At 50.2% G+C, this 22,487-nt stretch overlaps 1 protein-coding gene across 12 annotated transcripts in view; it reads right to left on the reverse strand.

Annotated features, from left to right (window-relative positions):
* ACTR3B (actin related protein 3B) overlaps positions 1-21,853 on the reverse strand; it is a 70,874-nt gene extending 49,021 nt beyond the window's left edge. For 10 of the 12 annotated variants that reach the window (XR_004975239.1, XM_036356167.1, XM_036356163.1 and 7 more), the window contains exons 1-2: positions 21,698-21,852; positions 10,678-10,733 (exon numbers count right to left, since the gene is read on the reverse strand). Coding sequence is in view for 9 of the 12 variants with exons in the window: in XM_036356167.1 (XP_036212060.1) it covers positions 10,678-10,733; positions 21,698-21,741 (100 nt within the window). In the remaining 3 variants the exon portion in view is untranslated. Of the gene's footprint in view, positions 1-10,677; positions 10,734-21,697 lie in introns of all 12 variants that reach the window. The other 2 variants (XM_036356170.1, XM_036356171.1) reach the window with 2 other exon arrangements.
* Between the last annotated feature and the right edge of the window lie 634 nt (positions 21,854-22,487).

The raw sequence follows: 22,487 nt of genomic DNA on the forward strand, positions 1-22,487 counted from the left end.
GACAGGGAAGGACAGGGAAGGACAGGGGGAAGACAGGGGAAGGACAGGGAAGGACAGGGAAGGATAGGGGGAAGACAGGGGAAGGACAGGGAAGGACAGGGGGAAGACAGGGGAAGGACAGGGAAGGATAGGGGAAGGACAGGGGAAGGACAGGGGAAGGACAGGGGAAGGACAGGGAAGGAAAGGTGAAAGACAGGGGAAGGACAGGGGGAGGGCAGGGGAAGGACAGGGGAAGGACGGGGGAAGACAGGGGAAGGACAGGGGAAGGACAGGGAAGGACAGGGGGAAGACAGGGGAAGGACAGGGGGAGGACAGGAGGAGGACAGGGGAAGGACAGGGAAGGACAGGGAAGGACAGGGGAAGGACAGGGAAGGACAGGGGAAGGACAGGGGAAGGACAGGGGAAGGACAGGGGAAGGACAGGGGGAAGACAGGGAAGGACAGGGAAGGACAGGGAAGGACAGAGGAAGGACAGGGGAAGGACAGGGAAGGACAGGGGGAAGGCAGGGGAAGGACAGGGGGAGGGCAGGGAAGGACAGGGGGAAGACAGGGGAAGGACAGGGGGAGGACAGGGGGAGGACAGGGGAAGGTCAGGGGGAGACAGGGGAAGGACAGGGGAAGGACATGGGAAGGACAGGGGGAGAACAGGGGGAGGACAGGGAAGGCGGGAAGGACAGGGGAAGGACAGGGAAGGACAGGGGAAGGACAGGGAAGGACGGGGGACGACAGGGGGAGGACAGGGAGAAGGACAGGGAGGACACAGGGGGAGGACAGGGGGAGGACAGGGAAGGACAAGGGGGAGGACAGGGAGGACAGGAGGACAGGGGAAGGGGACAGGGTAAGGACATGGAAGGACAGGCGGGCAAGGACAGGTGAATGACAGGGTAAGGACAGTGGAGGATAGGGGAAGGACAGGGGACAGGGAGTCAGGGGGAGGACAGTGGAATGACAGGGGGAAGACGGGGGAGGACAGTGGAAGGGCCGGGGAGGGACAGGGGAGGACAGGGGAAGGACATGGGGAGGACAGGGGAAGGACAGGGGAATGACAGGGGAAGGACAGGTGAGGACAGGTGAATGACAGTGGAGGACAGGGTAAGGACAGGGGGAGGACAGGGGGAGAGACAGGGGAAGGACAGGGGGAAGGACAGGGGGAAGACAGGGGAAGGACAGGGGAAGGACAGGGGAGGACAGGGGGAAGGACAGGGGAAGGACAGGGGAAGGACAGGGGGAAGGACAGGGAAGGACAGGGAATGACAGGGGAAGGACAGGGGGAAGACAGGGGGAGACAGGGAAAGGACAGGGGAAGGACAGGGGAAGGACAGGGAAGGACCGGGGAGGACAGGGGAGACAGGGGAGGACAGGTTAGGAAGGACAGGGAAGGACAGGGGAAGGACAGGGGAAGGACAGGGGAAGGACAGGGAAGGACAGGGGGAAGGACAGGGGAAGGACAGGGGAAGGACAGGGGAAGGACAGGGAAGGACAGGGGAAGGACAGGGAAGGACAGGGGAAGGACAGGGAAGGACAGGAGAAGGACAGGGGAAGGACAGGGGAAGGACAGGGGAAGGACAGGGGAAGGACAGGGGAAGGACAGGGGAAGGACAGGGGAAGGACAGGGGGAGGACAGGGGAGGACAGGGGAAGGACAGTGGAAGGAAGGGGGAAGACAGGGGAAGGACAGGGGAAGGACAGGGGAAGGATAGGGGGAAGACAGGGAAGGACATGGAAGGATAGGGGAAGACAGGGGGAGGACAGGGAAGACAGGGAAGGACAGGGAAGGACAGGGAAGGACAGGGAAGGACAGGGGAAGGACAGGAGAAGGACAGGGGAAGGACAGGGAAGGACAGGGGGAAGACAGGGGAAGGACAGGGGAAGGACAGTGGAAGGACAGGGGGAAGACAGGGGGAGGACAGGGAATGACAGGGAAGGACAGGGGAAGGACAGGGAAGGACAGGGGGAAGACAGGGGAAGGACAGGGAAGGACAGGGGAAGGACAGGGGGAAGACAGGGGGAGGACAGGGAAGGACAGGGAAGGACAGGGGAAGGACAGGAGAAGGACAGGGAAGGACAGGGGAAAGGACAGGGAAGGACAGGGGGAAGACAGGGGAAGGACAGGGGAAGGACAGTGGAAGGAAGGGGGAAGACAGGGGAAGGACAGGGGAAGGACAGGGGAAGGATAGGGGGAAGACAGGGGAAGGACATGGGAAGGACAGGGGAAGGACAGGGGAAGGACAGGGGAAGGACAGTGGAAGGATAGGGGGAAGACAGGGGAAGGACAGGGGAAGGACAGGGGAAGGACAGGGGGAAGACAGGGGAAGGACAGGGGAAGGGCAGGGGGAAGACAGGGGAAGGACAGGGGAAGGACAGGGGGAAGACAGGGGAAGGACAGGGGAAGGACAGGGGAAGGACAGGGGGAAGACAGGGGAAGGACAGGGAAGGACAGGGGGGAGGATAGGGGAAGGACAGGGGGAGGACAGGGGGGGACAGGGGAAGGACAGGGGAAGGACAGGGGGAGGACAGGGGAAGGACAGGGGGAGGACAGGGGAGGACAGGGGAAGGACAGGGAAGGACAGGGGAAGACAGGGGAAGGACAGGGGAAGGACAGGGGGAGGACAGGGAAGGACAGGGAAGGACAGGGAAGGACAGGGGAAGGACAGGGGGAGGACAGGGAAGGACAGGGAAGGACGGGGAAGGACAGGGAAGGACAGGGGAAGGACAGGGGGTGGACAGGGGGAGGACAGGGGAAGGACAGGGGAAGGACAGGGGGAGGACAGGGGAAGGACAGGGAAGGACGGGGGAGGACAGGGGAAGGACAGGGGAAGGACAGGGGAAGGACAGGGGAAGGACAGGGAAGGACAGGGAAGGACAGGGGGAAGACAGGGGAAGGACAGGGAAGGACAGGGAAGGATAGGGGGAAGACAGGGGAAGGACAGGGAAGGACAGGGGGAAGACAGGGGAAGGACAGGGAAGGATAGGGGAAGGACAGGGGAAGGACAGGGGAAGGACAGGGGAAGGACAGGGAAGGAAAGGGGAAAGACAGGGGAAGGACAGGGGGAGGGCAGGGGAAGGACAGGGGAAGGACGGGGGAAGACAGGGGAAGGACAGGGGAAGGACAGGGAAGGACAGGGGAAGACAGGGGAAGGACAGGGGGAGGACAGGAGGAGGACAGGGGAAGGACAGGGAAGGACAGGGAAGGACAGGGGAAGGACAGGGAAGGACAGGGGAAGGACAGGGGAAGGACAGGGGAAGGACAGGGGAAGGACAGGGGGAAGACAGGGAAGGACAGGGAAGGACAGGGAAGGACAGGGGAAGGACAGGGGAAGGACAGGGAAGGACAGGGGGAAGGCAGGGGAAGGACAGGGGGAGGGCAGGGAAGGACAGGGGGAAGACAGGGGAAGGACAGGGGGAGGACAGGGGGAGGACAGGGGAAGGTCAGGGGGAGGACAGGGGAAGGACAGGGGAAGGACATGGGAAGGACAGGGAAGGACAGGGGGAGAACAGGGGGAGGACAGGGGAAGGACAGGGAAGGACAGGGGGAGGACAGGGGGAGGACAGGGGAATGACAGGGAAGGACAGGGGGACGACAGGGGGAGGACAGGAGAAGGACAGGGAAGGACAGGGGGAGGACAGGGGAAGGACAGGGAAGGACAGGGGGAGTACAGGGGAAGGACAGGGAAGGACAGGGAAGGACAGGGGAAGGACAGGGAAGGACAGGGGAAGGACAGGGGAAGGACAGGGGGAAGACAGGGGAAGGACAGGGGAAGGACAGGGGGAAGACAGGGGAAGGACAGGGGAAGGACAGGGGGAAGACAGGGGAAGGACAGGGGAAGGACAGGGGGAAGACAGGGGAAGGACAGGGGAAGGTTAGGGGGAAGACAGGGGAAGGACAGGGGAAGGACAGGGGAAGGACAGGGGGAAGACAGGGGAAGGACAGGGGAAGGACAGGGGGAAGACAGGGGAAGGACAGGGAAGGACAGGGGAAGGACAGGGGGAGGACAGGGGAAGGACAGGGGAGGACAGGGGAGGGACAGGGGAAGGACAGGGGGAGGACAGGGGGAGGACAGGGGGAGGACAGGGAAGGACAGGGAAGGACAGGGAAGGACAGGGGAAGGACAGGGGAAGGACAGGGGAAGACAGGGGAAGGACAGGGGAAGGACAGTGGAAGGATAGGGGGAAGACAGGGGAAGGACAGGGGAAGGACAGGGGAAGGACAGGGGCAGGAGAGGGGAAGGACAGGGGGAGGACAGGGGGAGGACAGGGAAGTACAGGGGGAGGACAGGGGAAGGACAGGGGAAGGACAGGGAAGGACAGGGGAAGGATAGGGGAAGGATAGGGGGAAGACAGGGAAGGACAGGGAAGGACAGGGGAGGACAGGGGAAGGACAGGGGAAGGACAGGGGGAGGACAGGGGAAGGACAGGGGGAGGACAGGGAAGTACAGGGGGAGGACAGGGGAAGGACAGGGGGAGGACAGGGGGAGGACAGGGGAAGGACAGGGGGAGGACAGGGGGGAGGACAGGGAAGGACAGGGGGAGGACAGGGGAAGGACAGGGGAAGGACAGGGGAAGGACAGGGAAGGACAGGGGAAGGACAGGTGAAGGACAGGGAAGGACAGGGGAAGGACAGGGGGAGGACAGGGGAAGGACAGGGGGAGGACAGGGGAGGGACAGGGGAAGGACAGGGGGAGGACAGGGGAAGGACAGGGGGAGGACAGGGGAAGGACAGGGGGAGGACAGGGGAAGGACAGGGGGAGGACAGGGAAGGACAGGGGGAGGACAGGGAAGTACAGAGGAAGGACAGGGAAGGACGGGGAGGACAGGGGAAGGACAGGGGAAGGACAGGGGGAGGACAGGGGAAGGACAGGGGGAGGACAGGGGAAGGACAAGGGGGAGGACAGGGGAAGGACAGGGGAGGACAGGGGGAGGACAGGGGGAGGACAGGGAAGGACAGGGGAAGGACAGGGGAAGGACAGGGGGAGGACAGGGGAAGGACAGGGAAGGACAGGGGAAGGACAGGGGGAAGACAGGGGAAGGACAGTGAAGGACAGGGGAAGGACAGGGGAAGGACAGGGGGAGGACAGCGGGAAGACAGGGAAGGACAGGGAAGGACAGGGAAGGACAGGGGAAGGACAGGGGAGGACAGGGGGAGGACAGGGGGAGGACAGGGGAGGACAGGGAAGGACAGGCAAGGACAGGTGAAGGACAGGGGAAGGACAGGGGGAGGACAGGGGAAGGACAGGGAAGGACGGGGGAAGACAGGGGAAGGACAGTGAAGGACAGGGGAAGGACAGGGGAAGGACAGGGAAGGACAGGGGAAGGACAGGGGAAGGACAGGGAAGGACAGGGAGGACAGGGGAAGGACAGGGGGAGGACAGGGGGAGGACAGGGGGAAGGACAGGGGAAGGACAGGGGAAGGACAGGGAAGGACAGGGGAAGGACAGGGGGAGGACAGGGGGAGGACAGCGGGAGGACAGGGGAAGGACAGGGGAAGGACAGGGGGAGGACAGGGAAGGACAGGGGAAGGACAGGGAAGGACAGGGGAAGGACAGGGGGAGGACAGGGGGAGGACAGGGGAAGGACAGGGAAGGACAGGGGAAGGACAGGGGAAGGACAGGGGAGGACAGGGGGAGGACAGGGGAAGGACAGGGGTAGGACGGGGAAGGACAGGGAAGGACAGGGGAAGGACAGGGAAGGACAGGGAAGGACAGGGGAAGGACAGGGGAAGGACAGGGAAGGACAGGGGAAGGACAGGGGAAGGACAGGGGAAGGACAGGGAAGGACAGGGGATGGACAGGGAAGGACAGGGAAGGACAGGGGAAGGACAGGGAAGGACAGGGGAGGACAGGGGAAGGACAGGGGGAGGACAGGGGGAGGACAGGGGAAGGACAGGGGAAGGACAGGGGAAGGACAGGGAAGGACAGGGGAAGGACAGGGGGAGGACAGGGGGAGGACAGCGGGAGGACAGGGGAAGGACAGGGGAAGGACAGGGGGAGGACAGGGAAGGACAGGGGAAGGACAGGGAAGGACAGGGGAAGGACAGGGGGAGGACAGGGGGAGGACAGGGGAAGGACAGGGGAAGGACAGGGGAAGGACAGGGGAAGGACAGGGGAAGGACAGGGGGAGGACAGGGGGAGGACAGGGGAAGGACAGGGGTAGGACAGGGGAAGGACAGGGAAGGACAGGGGAAGGACAGGGAAGGACAGGGAAGGACAGGGGAAGGACAGGGGAAGGACAGGGAAGGACAGGGGAAGGACAGGGGAAGGACAGGGGAAGGACAGGGAAGGACAGGGGATGGACAGGGAAGGACAGGGGAAGGACAGGGGAAGGACAGGGGAACAGGAGAGGCTGGCACTCGCACTGACGCGTGCTTGTGTTCCGGTGTTCACAAGGTGAAATCCCACTAACATTTATTCATTCGGGGTTCCGGTACATGGGTGGGTTTTTGTTTGTTTTTTTGTCAAAATAAGGACTTTAAAGACCTCTAAATTTTTAAATAGAAAACCATCTCTGGGCTCCGCCTCTGTCTCGAGTCCAGGCTTCCCCCAGAGCACCTACCCTGTCCCCAGTGCTGACTGGACCTTTACACCGAACTCTTCAGACACCAAATGTCTGAGCTGCACTTTTTCTCCCGCCCCGCCCTGCCTTCTATGCTTGTGATCGCCACACACACACACACACACACACACACACACGCACACGCACATGCACACACACGCACACACACACTCACACACGCGCGCGCACACGCACATGCACACACACACACACACACACACGCCCTCTCTTGTCAGTGATTCCCAATATTCTCCGACAACTTAAAGTTCTGCACAGAGGCTCAGGCAAGCCAGACCTCGCAGAGCCAATCTGAAAATCCCTGGTATACAAATGAAAACTCCTTCCGAAGGCGGTTCGAAATCCTTCATCACCTGGGCCCTCTCTGTGGTTCCACATCCTCCATCGTCCACTCGGAGTTGTGATTTCAGAAACTATCGGAGTGCTGCCATCCCCCCCACACCAGGGCCTCGCCTGTGCACCCCTGGTCAGAAAGCCTGGTCCCGGCACTCTCCACACACCCGCACACCCACTCCACCCTTCTCTCTGCATGCACTTCAGCACATGGGTCTTGGCCTTGGTCTGTGGACAGAGCCTCTGGAACCAGAACAGTTCAGCTCCAGCACTAACACAGCAGTGGGCCACGGCCCAAGTAAGCAAGGCCCCTCCCTACCTGCCCCAGCACCTTCACTGTCCAAACACCTACCTGCCTCCTATGCTGCTCTCTCTGGCAACAGTTCAGCCAACAGGATAGCTCTTCTTTCATTCCCACTCCTGACGTTTTAGCCTCTCTCCAGCTTCTGCCACTGCAAACGCTCTGCAGCACCAATCTGAGAGTCCCCGCCTCCTGACAGTGAGCAAAATCCCTCTAACAACAGGATTCAGGTCCCCTCCCCACCAATGATGACAGGTTACATGGCACCCACAACAAAATGCTGCACTCAAGGCCAAAGCTTTAGCACTAGCTGGTTTGGCTCAGTGGATAGAGCGTCAGCCTGCAGACTGAAGGGTCCCAGGTTCGATTCCGATCAAGGGCACGTGCCCAGGTTGCGGGCTTGATCCCCAGTAGAGGGTGTGCAAGAGTCAGCCAATCAATGATTCTCTCTCATCATTGATGTTTCTATCTTTCTCCCTCTCCCTTCCTCTCTGAAATCAATTTTAAAAGAAGGAAGGAAGGGAGGGAGGGAGGAGGGAGGGAGGGAGGGAGGGAGGGAGGGAGGGAGGGAGGGAGGGAGGGAGGGAGGGAGACATGTGACAAAAAATAAAACAAAGACCAAAGCTTTAAAGCACAGGTGTGAGGTCAGCCTTTCAAAGCTGCTGTACTTACCAAGGTTCAAATCTAATCTGCTCTAAAAAGCCAGAAAGGCCAATTTATCAATCTGGCATGACATGGTCAAGTTCTGAGGCATTCACAGTAACAACATTCACAAAAGACTGATATATCCTGCACAGTGCCAACTGCTCTGACTGAACTGTCCCCTCAAATGCTGTATGCTGAAGCCCTGACCCCCAATGTGACAGCATTCGAAGGTGAGGCCTATAAGGAGGTAACACAGTCACATGAGCTCATGAGGTTGGGGCCCTGATCCGATAGGACTGGTGTCCTTATAAGAAGAGGAAGAGCCCAGCCGGTGTGGCCAAGTGACTGAGCTTCGACCTATGAACCAGGAGGTCAGGGCATATGCCTGGGTTGCAGGCTCAATCCCCTAGTAGGGGGCATGCAGGAGGCAGCTGAATGATGATTCTCTCTCATCACTGATGTTTCTCATCATTGATCTCTCTCCCTCTCCCTTCTTCTCTGAAATCAATAAAAATATTTTTAAGAAAAGAAGAAGAAGAGAGTCCTGGCCAGTGTGGCTCAGTTGGTTGGAGTGTCATCCCCACACTGAAAAGTCACAGATACAATTCCCAGTCAGGGTTCACACCCAGGTGCTGCTTCGATCCCCCGTCAGGGCAATCAATGTTCATTCTCACATCGATTTTTTTTCTCTCTCTCCCCCTAACCCTCTTTCTCTCTCTAAATACAGTAAAAGCATGTCCTGTGCTGGTGGGGATGTGGAGAAAAGGGAACCCTAGTACACTGCTGGTGGGAATGCAGACTGGTGCAGCCATTATGGAAAACAGTATGGAGTTTCCTCAAAAAATTAAACATGGAACTGCCATTGACCCAGTGATCCCACTTCTAGGAACATATCCTAAAAACCCGAAATGCCAATCAGAGAGGATATATGCACCCCTATGTTCATAGCAGCACAATTTACAATAGCTAAGATCTGGAAACAGCCCAAGTACCCATCATTAGACGAGTGGATAAAAAAAGTTATGGTACCATGGAATATTATGCAGGGGTAGAAAGAAGGCTCTCTTACCCTTTGAGGCATCATGGAGGGACCTGGAGAGTATTATGCTGAACGAAATAAGCCAGTCAGAGAAAGACAATCATCACCTGATCTCACTCATGTGTGGAATCTAATGAACAAAATAAACTGATGAACGGAGTGGATCCAGAGGCATGGGAGCACACAACAGAGTGAGGACTCTCAGAGGGAAGATGGGGGAGGGTGGGAGGTGATCAACCAAAGACCTTGTATGCACATATGCGTAACCCATGGACACAGACAATAGGGTGCTGAAGGCCTGGGGTGGGGGGTGGGGGAGGAGGGGCAGGCTGGAGGGGGGGAAAAGGGACCTATGTAATATTTTCAACAATAAAGATTTAAATAAATAAATAAAATAATGATTAAAAAATAAAAATAAAAAATAAAAGCATGTCCTCGGGTGAGGATTTAAAAAAAAAAAAAAAAGGAAGAGGAAGAGACACCAGAGCTCTGTCAGCCATGGAGAGAGAAAAGGTCACACAAGAACACAATGAGAAGACACCTCACCAGAAACCATCCCTGATGGCACTGACCTTGGACTTGGAGACCCCATTCTGGGATATAAACTATACACCAAATTGTGGATTTAAAATGAGGGCGCAGCAGACCTGTTGTCGAGGACATGCCGTCACGGAATGGGGTGAAGAAAATGTTCTCAAGGGCCCATGTTCACCAGAACGTCTTTGGTCTTCCCTTGAGTAAACACTCAGCCGGCTCCTTCTCCCGCCTCCTCAGCTGTCCATGCCCCACACGGGTCAGGAGAGCCTGTCATCACCATGTCACCGGCCCCAGAGCAGCTCAGATTCTAAGGTCGCAGCTTCTCGTACCAGAGCCACACTTAGGAGGCAGAGTTTCACTTCACTGACACACCTCACTCTTTTTTTTTTTTTTAACATATTTTTAATGATTTCAGAGAGGAAGGGTGAGGGAGAGAGGTGGAAACATCAAAGATGAGAGAGAACCACTGATCGGCCGCCTCTTGCACACCCCACACTGGGGATGGAGCCCGCAACCCAAGCATGTGCCCTGACTGGGAATCGAACCATGACCTCCTGGTTCATAGGTCGGCGCTCAACCACTGAGCCACACCAGCTGGGTTACACTTCACTCTTTGGTAAACTATCTCCAGAATTTAAATCATTTCGGAGACTAATTCTACCCTCTCACAACCAACCCAAGCCTGGAGACTCCCATGGGAAATGGAGAGGGGGTGGGAGGCACTGCTGCCAAACTGTGAGAGCATGCCCTTTTCAGTCTACCATTCTCTACTGACTAAAATTTAAACAAAAGAAGAACACTTCTGAACACAGTAAAACAGTCATCAGGCCTCTCATTTCAAAAAAAAGTCTTTCAATAGAGTGAACAGCGAGTACAATGGATATTCAGCCCACAACGTGGCTAAGTTAATAACACTGCACTGACTTAAAAATTACAAATTATTCTTCAAGCGACACATACACTTCTAAATAATTCAGACATTTAGAATTGCACAGCCCCTACCAACCACCCTAGCTGAAACTTCAATGACAATGACAAAGGACTGTCAGAAAGTTGGGGGGAGGGGGGTGGTGTTAGGTCACACCTGCAGCCAATAGCAATATTCAGGAACTAGGTGTCAAAATAAATAACCCTCCCCAGGAACCAGGACAAGTTCTACATGAAGATGGCAGGTATACCTTACAAAACAGAATCAGAACACTTAGAACAATTCTGAGAAACAATCTATTATGCGCTCAAAAGAGGAGCTTTACTTACATGAAGGAACAATGAACTGGGGCTCAGTGTTGCCTGCGTAGCCAAGCTTGGTATACCTAAAAGCACAAAGACACGTTTAGAAAACGATACTCTCTTCTACATCCCACTTACTATAAGCTCTCCAAGTCCTAGAATACCGTGGCTCAAAATATTCCCTTGAAATTAAAAAAATTTATGACTGAGAATCACACTAATTTTGGACAAGCGAGCAGTTACAAAAACGTAAAATAGTATGCTTGTTTCTGTTGGAAAGACTCTGTATGCATATATTTATAAACTAGAGGCCTGGTGCACAAAATTCATGCAGGGGGGGTGTCCCTCAGCCCGATCTGCACCCTCTCCAATTCGGGAGCCCTCAGGGGATGTCCTACTGACGGCTTGGGCCCACTCCCCGTGGTTCTCTGCTCTCTGCGGGGCCTGCCTGCTCCACACCACAGGGATGGGCAAGCAGGTCGTGCTGGGTGCTGCCTTCGGGCCCCCACTTGCCTGCTCCAGGGTCGCCACGGTGACCGCCAAGCAGGCCCTGCTGGGTGCTGCCTGAGGGCGCACTTGCCTGCTGGGCTCACCTTGCCAGGGTGATGCTGCCAGCATCCTGCCCCGGCCGCTATGGGCACCACCATCTTTGTCGCAGAGTGAGGGTTAATTTGCATATTACTCTTTTATTAAGTAGGATTACATTTATGTGTCCCTAATAACTTTAAGAGTGCTTTTACCCTCTTTCAGTCTTTACAAAAAAAACCCTGTGAAGAAAGTAAATATTATCACTATTTTGCAGATGAGAAAACTGAGGCACTAATGAGTTTATTAAGCTGCCCAAAGCCCAACAGCCAGTGAGCAGGAAAAAGCCCAAATCTCAATATGCGGCCCCTGCTCCCGTCCTGATCAGGCTGCTGTATGAATGTGGGGTCTGGGCAGTGACCTCCATTCTGTAGTGATGCATATGAGTAAAACACTTGATGGCAGTGCTGAAAGTGACTTTATTAATTCATTCCATTTTACAAATTCTTTCAAGATGCTTGATACTAATTTTTTGATATAGTAATACATTCCAAATTCTAATAAATTAATGATTTTTAAATATATTTTTAATATATGTTATGTGGACGAAAGGGGCCACATGCTAACCTGACAAGCTCAGGGCAGGCCTGCATGGCGGTCTTGCAAACTCAGAGACCTTAACTAAGGATGGTCTGAAATTAAACTTTAACTAAAAGCTGTTATGGTGGGTAGTTATGTCCTAGGCCAGTATCTTCACTGACAAGGTCAACCTTTACCTTAACTGAGCCTATACTGGCATATCTTTTTGCATCTATAATAACATGCCCTTGAAATGTCTGGGTAACTTGTAACTTCCCTTTTCCAGACCCCTTGGGGCACAACCTAATGTGCTGGGTGCCAAGACAGATACCACAAGTTCCTTCATTATTATCATGTTAATTGTTCCTGTACCCACCTAAATATTTGTCTATCATTTTACTTTTTATCCAGTCACTGGGGTTTCCCTGCTTTGCTTTCTCCCGCCTCTCTAGTCTATCACCAATGAATTTCATGTAACCCACCTATGTCCCTTCCTTTGATTGCAATATATAAATACAGATGTAACCCGCCATTCTCCGAAGCATTATCTCAATTCGTTGAGGTTCTGCTTCCCGGCATATGTCAACAGTTTGGCTCAAATAAACTCACAAAAATTCTTTACAGGTTTCAATGGTTTTTTTTACGTTAACAGCTAATTTTACTATTTTCAAAACAGAGTGAAGATGAAAAAATAAAAAAAGCAAGTCAGCTCCACTTAAATCACACCTTACTGTTCAGTATCCCAGGATCAGAGGGCTTGGTGTCACAACAGCTTGGCCCAGGCCCTGAGACCCACCTGAGGGTCCTTCCAATTTCCATGAATTACCCAAGTACACGTGTACCCACCAGTTCCTCATCCCATGGCCCACAAGACCCACAGGGTGGATTCAAAGCCAATACAGAGCCGAGGGCTTTCCAGAAGGAAGTCAACACATACTGAACTGCAACAATTCTAGACCATATCCAATTCAACCATCTCGCTGGAGTTTACTGCAGACAATAAATATAAATAAACGAAATTACTGACCCAGGGCTAAGGAAGCCTACAGGGTCTAACAAGCAGGCCAGCAAACACTAAAATCAGCGCTTCCAAGCCTGTGTTTTGAACAACCCCTTGCACTAAAGTAAGTCCACATTTCCATGCTGTTAAGATCCTGACTTGTATCATGACCAAAACAGGGCCTTTTTCTTGACTGTGTCTCCACCCTGCACAGTGCCTGGCCTTGGGCCTAAAAGTGCTCTGGCCCACTGCTGCAGTCTGACCCTTTGCTGATGGTTTCAGGGCACAAAACTTTGGGATGGCGATGAGACCCAGTTGTGGAAGGGCATTGGTGTCACACCACTTGGTTCACCACTTGTCCATTGAATTTCTACCACTACACACATTGGCGTGTCCATTGAATTTCTACCACTGCACAGATATTCCAAAAATGCCTGCTGAATGAGTGCTTACCAGACAGAAGAAAAAGTAATCACGTCACAGTGCTGAGGGAGGGCGGTGTAGGAAAGGGCAATGCTGAAAAGCAATCTGATGGGTCCGGAAAAGACCAAAGATAGTGTCTAGAGCAGTGGCTCTCAACTTTCCTAATGCCGTGACCCTTTAATACAGTTCCTCATGTTGTGGTGACCCCCAACCATAAAATTATTTTCGTTGACTGTTATGAATTGTAATGTAAATATCTGAAAGGCAGGATGTATTTTCATTGTTACAAATTGAACATAATTAAAGCATAGTGATTAATCACAAAAACAATATGTAAATTATATATGTGTTTTCCTATGGTCTTAGGTGACCCCTGTGAAAGGGTCGTTCCACCCCAAAGGGGTCGCGGCCCACAGGTTAAGAACCGCTGGTCTAATACAATTCCTCAAGGATGAGAAAACACTTGTTTTTTTGCAATGGGGTTTTTTTTAACTGAAAACAAATATAGTAAAATGTTAACATTTGTTAAAATTAGGTGCTAAATATCATCCATGTATATGATAATACTTTTTGTATTTCTGAAAGGCAACAGAGTGTATTGTATTAGTTAAGACCATGTACTCTGGCACCAGACTGCCTGGGTTCAAATCCCAGCTGTGATTTGCCAAAATGTAACTTTAGGCAAGTTACTTAACTACCTATAATCTCAGTTTCTTTGTCTGTAAAATAAGGATAATACAATCTATCTGCTGGAATTAGTGAGTTAATATATAAAAATACATAAATAGAGGGAAAGAGCACTCAAACTGTGCTATCTATATGTTATTGTTTTTATTATTATTTTTCTGTATGTTTGAAATATTTCAGTTAAATTTGGGGGGAGGGGAGTCATTTTAAGTTTGTTCTGTGTCCCGAGTCACACACCACTCTGCAAACCACTCTACACCACAGACACGCCAATGTGTGTAGTGGTAGAAATTCGATGGACACGTGGTGAACCAAGTGGTGTGACACCAATGCCCTTCCACAACTGGGTCTCATCTCCATCCCAAAGTTTTGTGCCCTGAAACCATCAGTAAAGGGTCAGACCGCAGCAGTGGGCCAGAGCACTTTTAGGCCCACATTTAAAATGTTAATAAAATCTTCATCAGCACAGGCTCATCTCAAACTTCCATGAGAAGCTATTAACTGGAACACTGCAAACATACCTGACAAGTGTGCATTCTAATAACTCCTAGGAGGGCAGCCCCATGCGAGCCTGGCACACCCAGTAGAGATGACCCGACAACAAAGTGGCTCAGCTATACACAGAACAGGACACAAAACGACAAGAAAAACACAACTCAAACACCGAGTGTGTTCAAGGCACCATTTATGGAAACAAGACACCATTTATTGCAACCATTAGTAGTAAAAAACTTAAAATTAAAAAAACAGGCTCAAATAATAGTGAAAAACTAGAATCATCCCTATTAAAATCAGAATTAAGCCAAGGAGACCCACTATCATTGCTCTCATTTAACACTGTTTGGGGGGAAGTAGATAATACAAATCAGAAACTAAATAAAAGAAATAATATTGGGAAGGAGACAAAAACTTATTTGTAAGTCATAATTATAGACCTGAAATATATAAGGAATTAAATGAAAAAACTAAAAACAATAGGAACTCAGTAAGATGACCAGGTACTTAATAAAGGGACAAAAGTCCACGGTTTTCCTACCTAAGCAACAGATCAGAATACACACTGGGTCAGAATCCCATTCACAATAGAAACACCGAATAACACTGTCCTTACAAATAAACTGTATAGTGTACAAGTAGGCAAATAGATGGAGACATATCTTAAATAGGAAGAGTCAATAGTTTTCTTTTTTTTAACTTTTTTTTATATATTTTTATTATTGATTTTAGAGAGGAAGGGAGAGGGAGAAAGAGATAGAAACATATATATATATATATATATATATATATATATATATATATATATATGGCTAAGTTGACTTGTGCATGTGCAATACATATAAAGCTCTCACTGGCGTCAATCGCATGCGTGTGTTTCCATCAGTCATTGTCGATCGTGAATTTGGTTGACACTTCTATTATAGAGAAAGGGTGAACAGCAATATTAAAATAATTCTTCTAATTACTTTCCTTTCAATGTGCACGAATCCATGCACCGGAACACTAGTCAACAAGAGACAATCACTGTTTGGCTGGCTCCTGCACACCCCACACTGGGGATTGAGCACACAACCCGGGCATGTGCCCTGACCAGGAATCAAACCCTGACCTCCTGGTTCATAGGTTGACACTCAACCACTGTGCCACACCAGCCAAGCGAGAGTCAATAGTTTTAAAAGAAACATCAAATATCACTAAATTCACCTACCACTAAGTTTAATGCAAAACCATTAAAAATCTGGCCAATTCTGAAGAAGATAGTAGTAAATTATACCTGGGCATAGTAAAGGTTGAAGAGTCATTACAAAAGGAAGCTTCATTCTACCAGTTAAAATTTTAAATGCATGTACCATATGGTCCAAATAGTTTATATGCATACTGGAAGCCCAGTGCATGAGATTCTTGCACTGGGGACGAGGGGGGTGTCCCTCAGCCCAGCCTGAGCCCTCTCGCAGTCCAGGAGCCCTCGGGGGATGTCCACCTGCTGGCTTGGGAGCGGGCCTAAGCCAGCAGGCGGACATCCCTCTCGCAGTCCAGGAGCCCTCAGGCCATCAGTCAGACATCCTTAGCACTGCCATGGAGGCAGGAGAGGATCCTGCCACCACCACTGCGCTCACCAGCCTTGAGCTGGCTTCTGGCTGAGCTCTCCAGCTTTGAGCTGGCTTCCTGCATTAAGCGTTTTCCCCCTGGTGGTCAGTGTGTGTCATAGCAACCAGTCGTTCCACCGTTTGGTCAATTTGCATATTACCTTTTATTACATAGGATGCCCTAGGTCCAAATAGCATGTTTCTAGGAATTTACCTCACAGAAGCACTTTTACATGTGTACAAAGATATGCACAAGAATGGTCACTACAGTATTACAATAACAAAAGAACAACAACAACAAAACTGGGTACACTCAAATGCCATCAAATAGAGGACATATTAAATAAATAGAATCATTCACTAAAATGTTACACAATCATCAAAAATGAAGCAAGCCCTGGCCAGGTGGCTTCGTTGGTTGAAGCATCATTCCATACACCAAAAAATGAAGCAGATTTATGTTACTGCCATATACAGATGTATAATATGGTTTGAAAATAGTTGCAAAACAGTACACACATTGCTGTGGCTCCACCAGCACACTGCTGAGTGGGATTTGACACTGTCAGGCAAAATTACATTATGCATTTACTCTTTGATCCAGAAATCCCACTTCTGAAAGTATAACCCAGAGATACTCCAGCAAAAAATACAAGATGTATGCATTGCACAGGCAATCACGCAGTCTTTTGATAATAGCAAAATGCTCAAAATACATATATATGGACATGTCTAAAGAACCAGAAAAGGTTGAATGGGTCTCTGTTGGCCAAATCTGAAACAATTTAAGCATCAAAAAATAATGGCAACAACAGATAATAATCCATTGAATATATAAGAATTACATAATGGATTATAACCTTATGAATAAAATAATAAGCCATGCAGATGATAAATTAATAAATGGGGGTGCCCGGACAGTGTGGCTCAGCAATTGAGCATCGACCCAGGAACCAAGAGATCACCAGTGTGACTCCCGGTCAGGGCACATGCTCAGATTGCGGACTGGATCCCCAATAGCGGTGCGTGCCGGAAGCAGCTGATCAATGATTCTTTCAGTGATGTTTCTATCGCTCTATTCCTCTCCCTTCCTCTCTCTAATAATCAATAAAATCATTTTTAAAAATAATAGAAAATGGGGGCTATGAAGTGCTTCCTTATAGTAAAAGGTTAACAAATGTAGGTAATACTAGAGTTTTGTGTGTGTGTGTGTTTTTAATCACAATTTTGCAATCATCACTGTAATAATCACTTAGGACAGCGGTTCTCAACCTGTGGGTCGCGACCCCTTTGGGGGTCAAACGACCCTTTCACAGGGGTCGCCTAAGACCATCGAAAAACACATATATAATTACATATTGTTTTGTGATTAATCACTATGCTTTAATTATGTTCAATTTGTAACCATGAAAATACATCCTGCATATCAGATATTTACATTACGATTCATAACAGTAGCAAAATTACAGTTATGAAGTAGCAACAAAAATAATTTTATGGTTGGGGGTCACCACAACATGAGGAACTGTATTAAAGGGTTGCGGCATTAGGAAGGTTGAGAACCACTGACTTAGGGCAAGAATCACCAATGGATATTGAAACAGTGGGTGAAAGTTTAAGGAAGAACCAAGGTATCTCTCCATGAATGACATTAACAACAAAGGGGAAATAGCAACCAGACAGTGAAGAAATCCAGTGGACATCACCGTATCCAAATAATCCAAGTGAACCTATCAAGAACAAGGCAAATCACTATCTTAGGCCTTCTGATTAGACCAATGAGTTCTGGAAATCTAATGGACAGCACAGTGATTGTAGTTAACGACACTGTCTTATATACTTGAAAGTTGCTAAGAAAGTAGATCTTAAATGCTCTCATCACAGAAAACAAATGGTAATTATGTGTCATGATGGAGGTGTTAGCTAACACTATGGTGATAACCACTTTGCAAATATATTTACAATATCAAATCAACATATTGTACACCTTAAACTTACACGTTTTGTGTCAATTACATCGCAATAGAACTGAGGGGAGGAAAAGCCTTCTGATGGGATACACTAAGAACTGGGCCCCAAAAGTGTCAATGTCTTGAAAGACAGAAAAAGGCTAAGCAACTGGTCCAGTTAAACCAGACTAAAACGACAAGAGACTAAAAAGTCAAGATGATAACCGAACAGAATGTATGATGCTAGACGAAGGAGAGGTGAGGATCCATGAGACAGACATGGAGTCATGCCCGTTGAACCCAGACTGCCTATTAGATAACAAGTAGATAATGTTAAACTTTCTGATTCTGGCCATTAGTCTATGCTAATATAAGTTCCTTGTTCTCAGAAAGTATACCTTGAAGCATTTTGGTATAAAACCACTGGGTTATCTGTACTTTACACTCAATAGTTCAGAAAAATAATAATATAGATAGAAATACAGAGAATGAAAAGCAACTGTTAATAGTTGGTACAATTGGATGAAGAACAGGCAGTTTTTTTATATACTTTTTGCAGTTTTTCATTAGATCAGAAATTTTTTCAAAATAGGTTTAAAAAATACAAAAATCTTCATTAAAAAAGTCTGGTTATGAGAAGTGAGACTAGTATTTGTGGATATTCTCTGAAAACTTTGCCTCCTAGTAATTCCTTTAAATCAGGGGTGGGAATGTCGGGCCATATAAGGCCCTCAAAATCATTTGGTCTGGCCCTGCCAAGGCATTAGGGTGAGTTAATTGTCTGACCACATAAAGCAGGCTAATTTTTAAGCTGATAATTTTTGTATGCCCTGTGAGTGATAGGATAAATACCCAAATAGCCCTTGGCAGAAAACAAAGTTCCCCATCCCTGCTAAACGACGCTTTACCTTTAGATGGAGCAGACCCCTGGTCCATACTATTCCTGGCCCCCAGTACACTTGTGCTCAGCAGGTTTGTCTCAGGGTTTATTAGAAGATTCTAGGCTACCAGTGTGAAATTTATTTGCTATAAAAATACTATATAAAGAAAATATTATATAGTACACTGCCCACTAAATCATTGGTGTCCACCATGTATAAGTCAATGTGAATTCTTCTTTTAGAATTTAGCACTAGCCCTAACTGGTTTGGCTCAGTGGATAGAGCGTCAGCCTGCAGACTCAAGGGTCCTGGGTTTGATTCCGGTCAAGGGCATGTACCTTGGTTGTGGGCACATCCCAGTGGGGAGTGCGCAGGAGGCAGCTGATCGATGTTTCGCTCTCATTGTTGTTTCTAACTCTCTATCCCTCTCCCTTCCTCTCTGTAAAAAATCAATAAAATATATTTTTAAAAAAATAGAATTTAGCACTAGAAAAAGCTTTCACCTGAGAAGCAGGTATTTCTCTTCCTTCCTGATGACAGGAATTACGTAATAACAATGACTCTTACCATTATGTCAGACAGGAAAGTGAGGCTTGACTACAACAGCCACAGGCCTACACCTTACGGTGACTCAAGAGGCCCATTCTTTTCTTAATTTTTAAAAATATTTTTTTATTGATTTCAGAGAGGAAAGGATAGAAATATCAATGATGAGAGAATTACCGGCTGCTTCCTGCACACCCCCTACTGGGGATGGAGCCTGAAACCTGGGCATCTGGCCTGACTGGGAATCGAACCGTGACCTCCTGGGTCTTAGGTCGATACTATACCACTGAGCCACACTGGCCGGGCACCCGGCCCATTCTTTTCCTTGGTCCTGGTTTACTTTCATCTGCATTTACCCCTTCTTATACTATTTCGAAGTAAAAAGCAATCCAAAAACCATTTTAGCTCTCTGGAAATATAAGAACTACTAATATGGTTTAAGTAAATGTAGGCTCTTACGGGCTGCTCCTTCTGGCCAGACCCTGGCCACTGGGCATTTATAGTGACCAGTCACTTCCACGACTGACTACGTGAGACCCACTGGGAAGATTCCCTGCCACTGTTTCTAAGTCTCGAGGCCAAAGCCTATGACAGTCTGAAGACAATGACATGACTTGGGGCCATAAAATAATAATATCCTGAAGTTATAGCTCCAAAGGGGCCAAGTTCCACTGATCACTTAACCTCAGAAGGTCAACACTGTACACACATTGCAGGTATTTCGAGCAAGAATGATGAGTACAGTCCCCAGTTTACTAATAGTAAAGGTGGCAAGCCCTGTGAGCATTATTTGTATTGCCAAGAAATGCTCTGGATTTCAACAAGACTAGAAATACAAAAGCAAAAATCGCACATGCAAATGTGGAAATGAAAAATATTTTTACCTGCTGCCTTCCCTCTTGATACCACCAGACCTCAGGTGGGCATGGGTGAACACTGGGTTGTGGGAGGAGGGAATGTTTGTGAGGGGAGCAGATGCCTCAGGGAGCTGACAGTTGAGGGGGTGTTAATACCAATATTGACTTTGGCCTGTGTTTTGGCAGCAAAATGACCTCTAACATAAAGGGCCACAATACTTCTGGTATAACGTGTATGTCAAAAATAATTAGTACAGCCCTAGCCAGTTTGGCTCAGTGCATAGAGCATTGGCCTGCAGACTGAAGGGTCACAGGTTCGATTCTGGTCAAGGGCACATGCCTGGGTTGCGAGCTCCATCCCCAGTAGGAGGGATGCGGCAGGCAGCCAATCAATGATTCTCTCTCTCTGATGCTTCTATCTCTCTCTCCCTCTCCATTCCTCTCTGAAATCAGTAAAAATATATTATTAAAAAAAAAAGAATAAGTACAGGAAAAAAGGCAGTTTTTTCCCAGATGGCTGGTGCCTTTAGCAGAGGGAAAAAAGAGATCAGTAGATGGACTGCAGCAAATTAAAGACACCCCCACAGGGTTGTCATGGAAACTAAACCTGTTTTTGTACAGAAAAGAAATCAAGGCAAAGGTAAACATGCCATGGGCTATTTCATGACAAAAAAAAATTATTAGAATCCTGTCTTGAAATACTTTAAGAGGCTACATTTCCTCCCAGGTCATTTTAATAAGTACTTCATCTATAAAGCAAGCAAGCAACCTGGAATTCCTAAACCACCAGCTGGCCGTATTCAGCAGCACCTTCGTAACATCAGGACGCTTGGGCCACCGAGAGCGAGCTCCGGAAATGTCCCAGAAGGCTCTTGCATACCTTAACGACATGAAAAGAAGCAATCCCACCCAAAAATAGAGGAGGAAAAAGAAAAAAGACCTATACCACAACCTGGCTTTCCCAAATCTAGACTTTCTATTTTTCAAAATCGGGCCTTTTTCATTTTTTAAGCGAAGAGGCAAGTCTACGCAAACTACAGCAAGAGCTTAGTAGCCTAGTGAGCCACTGGATACTGGGGAGAGCAGATCAGGTGCCCGGTGATGGGTGGTTGATGGGTGGATGGATGTAACCACCGCCAGGGTGAGCGGCGAAGATCCCGCAGGCGCAATGGTTGCACCAGGGCCCAAAGAGGGCCGGGTTTAAGGGCCGGGAGGTCGGGGCACCGTTAGGTGGGTAGAAAGCCAGGACGCCGGCGGGCCTGCAGCCACCGCCTGGAAGCTGTCCGGCCGGGGAGGCCCGCCGGGCGGAGAGGGGGCGGCGAGCGAGCCGGGCCGGCTTCAGCCCCGCAGCCCTCCCCGCCACGGTGAGCGGGCTCCGCGCGTGGCGCTTCCCGGCCCGGGGAGCGTGCGGGGCGAGCCGCCGCTGCCACCGGCACGGGGGTGGGCGGGACCCAGGACCCGGCGCAGGTGAGAGCGGGCGGACGCGGGGCAGGTGCTCAGCGCCGGCGGCTCTTACCCGGTGCCGCAGTCCACCACGCAGGGAGGCAGGGAGCCCGCCATGCCCGGCAGCGCGCCGCTCGGCCACGCGAGAGCCCCCGGAGGACCCGCCGCCCTCCTCGCGCCGCGCTCGCCCCGAGCCTCCCGCTCCCGGGAGCCGCCGCAGCGCCGCCGCGGGAGCCCAGACGGTCGGTACCGCCCACGTGACGCCAGCCAATCACGGCGCGGGCACGCATACGTCACGACAGGCCACGCCCACCCGCCATCTCTAGTGCTGGCGGCGAGGCCTCCTGGACCACAACTGCAGCTTCCGGCTCTGGAGATTGGGGGCTATTTTTAGCTAACTTAACAGTGAATGTGACCTGGTTTCCGTGGCCTGGCTCCAATGTCACCTTCTCAGAGAACTTGTCCCCTCCCCGCACCTTACTCTCTATCTCAACAATCTATTGCTTTCGTTCACAACACTTGAAGCAAGTTGTTTTGGTTTTTTTAAATATATTTTATAGATACAGAGGCAGAGCTGCCTCAAACAGATTGTCAAACTGCAGCGGGAAGGCCGGGGAGGGTTGGGGGGCAGGAGGTAGGGGGGTAAGAGATCAACTAAAGGACTTGTATGCATGCATATAAGCATAACCAATGGACATAAGACACTGGGGGATAGGGGCGGCTAGGGGACTGTCTAGGGCGGGGGGATAAAATGGACACATATGTAATACCCTTTGTAATACTTTAAGCAATAAATTAAAAATATATATATATTTTATTGATTTTTTACAGAGAGGAAGGGAGAGAGATAGTTAGAAACATCG

This window comes from Myotis myotis, unplaced genomic scaffold (genome assembly GCF_014108235.1).
Source record: "Myotis myotis isolate mMyoMyo1 unplaced genomic scaffold, mMyoMyo1.p scaffold_m19_p_25, whole genome shotgun sequence".
NCBI classification, from domain to species: domain Eukaryota; kingdom Metazoa; phylum Chordata; class Mammalia; order Chiroptera; family Vespertilionidae; genus Myotis; species Myotis myotis.